The sequence below is a fragment of the Rutidosis leptorrhynchoides genome, chromosome 3 (assembly GCF_046630445.1).
Source record: "Rutidosis leptorrhynchoides isolate AG116_Rl617_1_P2 chromosome 3, CSIRO_AGI_Rlap_v1, whole genome shotgun sequence".
In the NCBI taxonomy this organism is placed as follows: Eukaryota; Viridiplantae; Streptophyta; class Magnoliopsida; order Asterales; family Asteraceae; genus Rutidosis; species Rutidosis leptorrhynchoides.
Window position 1 is genome coordinate 9807421 of NC_092335.1, and position 2753 is coordinate 9810173.

At 34.1% G+C, this 2753-nt stretch overlaps 1 protein-coding gene across 1 annotated transcript; it reads left to right on the forward strand.

Moving 5' to 3' along the window:
* The first annotated feature begins 1287 nt into the window (after nt 1-1287).
* On the forward strand, nt 1288-2205 carry LOC139899663 (F-box protein CPR1-like). Its single transcript, XM_071882512.1, has one exon. It carries the CDS (start codon nt 1288-1290, stop codon nt 2203-2205), a length of 918 nt encoding a protein of 305 aa, XP_071738613.1.
* Nucleotides 2206-2753: the final 548 nt, after the last annotated feature.

The window sequence follows — 2753 nt, forward strand, 5'->3', positions numbered from 1 at the left end:
ATAATACAGCTTACATAATACAAATGAAAGAAGAGTATCAAAAATGACAGAACAAAACATAAATGCTGACGAGGCGCTAAAGCTATAAACGGTCTTAACGGTCATAAGTTTGATGGAAAAGAATGGTATATTGGTAAGGCTCAGAAAAAGACTGAAAGGGAATAGGAACTGAAACAACGGTTTGAACAAACCATGAAGGAGACTGTAGACAAATCACGAGGGCCAAACTTGTACATAAAAGATTTAGATGATACAGTTTCAGATGAAAACCTCAGATTTTTCTCATATACTCAAGATATCGTAAAAGACAACCAGATTAAAATGAGATACGTTCAATCAACAACTCTGCTGATCTTTATACCAAAGCACTGCTAACTGCTATTTTCAGAACACACGTTCATAATATTGGCATGAGGCATGTTCAGAAGATGTAACAACTCAGGCGTTGCCTACTTGAGGGGGAGTCAACTTTATGCTGCACTCTTTTTCCCTTAGCTAAAGTTTTATCCCAATGAGTTTTCTTTAGCAAGGTTTTTAACGAGGCAGTACTAGTTATTCTCTAATAAAATTGTCATCCAAGGGGGAGTGTTATAAAATATCTAGATTGTATTATAAAATATCTAGATTGGATGTTAATTTTATTATTATTATATTTCTTGCATAGTAATATTTTATACTATAAATAGACATGTATGGTAACCATTTAAGGTGCACCATTTCTCTTGAAATATCAATATCAATATTTCTTCTCTCCTTCTTCTCTCTTTTTCTCTCTTTTTCTCTCTTTGTTCTTATAACCATTAAAGGTAGTTATAAGCCTACTGAATTATAACAAAAGAAAGAAAGTAGTTATGTTCTGAATATACTTTTTTAATACCACGATTTTCGTAAAATTCATCAGAATAAAATAAAATATTTCGTTCAAAAATTCTATCGTAGCTTAAACCCCAAACCCTAGCCAAATTATCATTCGGGCATTATCATCATCTTCTTAATAGGTATACCAGTCTTCCAATGTCATGGTATGTTGCTTAGCTACTCTTTCGTCATCCCAGAATTGATTGAAGTAAGTCATACTTATTCCTCTCCTTTTGCTCAACTGCCCTTTCTTTCCAAATATGTCGGATTCATGCAACCCAATGTCAGCCCTAATTTACCTTCCACCGGATCTAATAGAAACAATTCTTTTTTTTTCTTCCACCTAAATCCTTATACCGTTTCAAATCGGTTTCAAAACAATGGTACTCCTTGATTTCAAGTCCAAGTTTTATCAAAACCCATATTCAAATGTTCAACAAAAACAATCGCAATCCTGACCCCACCCACCTTATTTTACTTTCGTATGTTATTGGTGATGATTCTCTCTACTTGCTCGATATAGAGCAACTCAACACCCAAACCACACCCTCAAACCTAATTGCTAGACCCCTTAATTTACAGAAACCATGTTTTGATATACTAGGGTCTTGCAATGGGCTTGTTTTAGCCAATGATAGATTTCGTGACCTCTATGTAGTAAATCCAACCACAGAAAAGACCTTAAAACATCTAGTTGGAAAACATTGGGATACAACATATGGATTTGGTTATGATTCTTCTACAGATGATTATAAAATAATCTCCGTCCCTATAAATCCTGTTACCAAATTCGTAAGCATGTATAGTTTACGTAACAATTCATGGAGAAATATTCCTAACCCCCCAAACCAACTACGTGATCATTGTAGTCCACATCCAGGGGTACTCTTAAACAATAATCTTCACTTTATAGTACACAGTGGCTTAAGAATTTCTATTGTTGCCTTTAGTTTAGTTGATGAAAAATTTCGTGTAACCGAGTTTCCTGATTATGTTAATCGTGTTGGAGGAATGTTTGCTCTTGGTGAGAAAATAGCTGTTTTTATCTATGCTTGGCGACACCGTCACAAATCTATTAAAGAATTCTGGGTGATGGAGGAGTATGGGGTTACCAAGTCTTGGACGAAACTTTGTATCATTGAAAACGACAATGTGCCAGATTATGAGTTCTATGCTAAAGTCAGCAGTAGGGATATTTTGTTGCGCAGTAGTAATGTGGGTGAAATTTCTCTTTACAATATGGATGAAAGAAGAATCACAAGTGTAAAAGTTGAAGGGTGCCCTAAAGATTTCTTAGTTTATGGTACGAATGTTGAAAGCCTTGAATCACTTGAACGTTTCCGTTAGAGCAAAACTTTTTTTTTTTTTTTTTCAGTAACGCAGTATGTAGGGGTGCAATATGTCTGATATATGTATATTTGGAGTATGATACTTGATAATAGACTGCAAATTTTACTTTAAACTGTATGAAATGCTAAGTTGGATTAGTGAATGGGTGAATTTTCTTATCTGAAAGAGACATGAAATTAAAATTATAGTTTAGTGTAGAACATTGAATTTTGTTTTTTTAATGGTATTGTAAACATATTTGGGTAAAGCAGGACTTGTTGTAACGTTGTGTTTGCAGATTTTTGATTGGGGTAAAAGGTATAGTTGCATCTCCCTCGTAACCAATGTTTCTCTTATAACCTGTCATGACTATAAAGATAAAACAAAAGACTTTGAGGTTAGAAGGGTCACGGAACAATGTTACAGCATTCAAATAAGAAATACCATGAGTAGGGCAGTGTAGTGTATAGTAGGCCTTACAAATTATGCCTAATTTTTTGTCTAATAAAATGATACAAAGAGATTGAATATATCATCGCCTTGGTCGATCAAAAGTTGTACAGAAA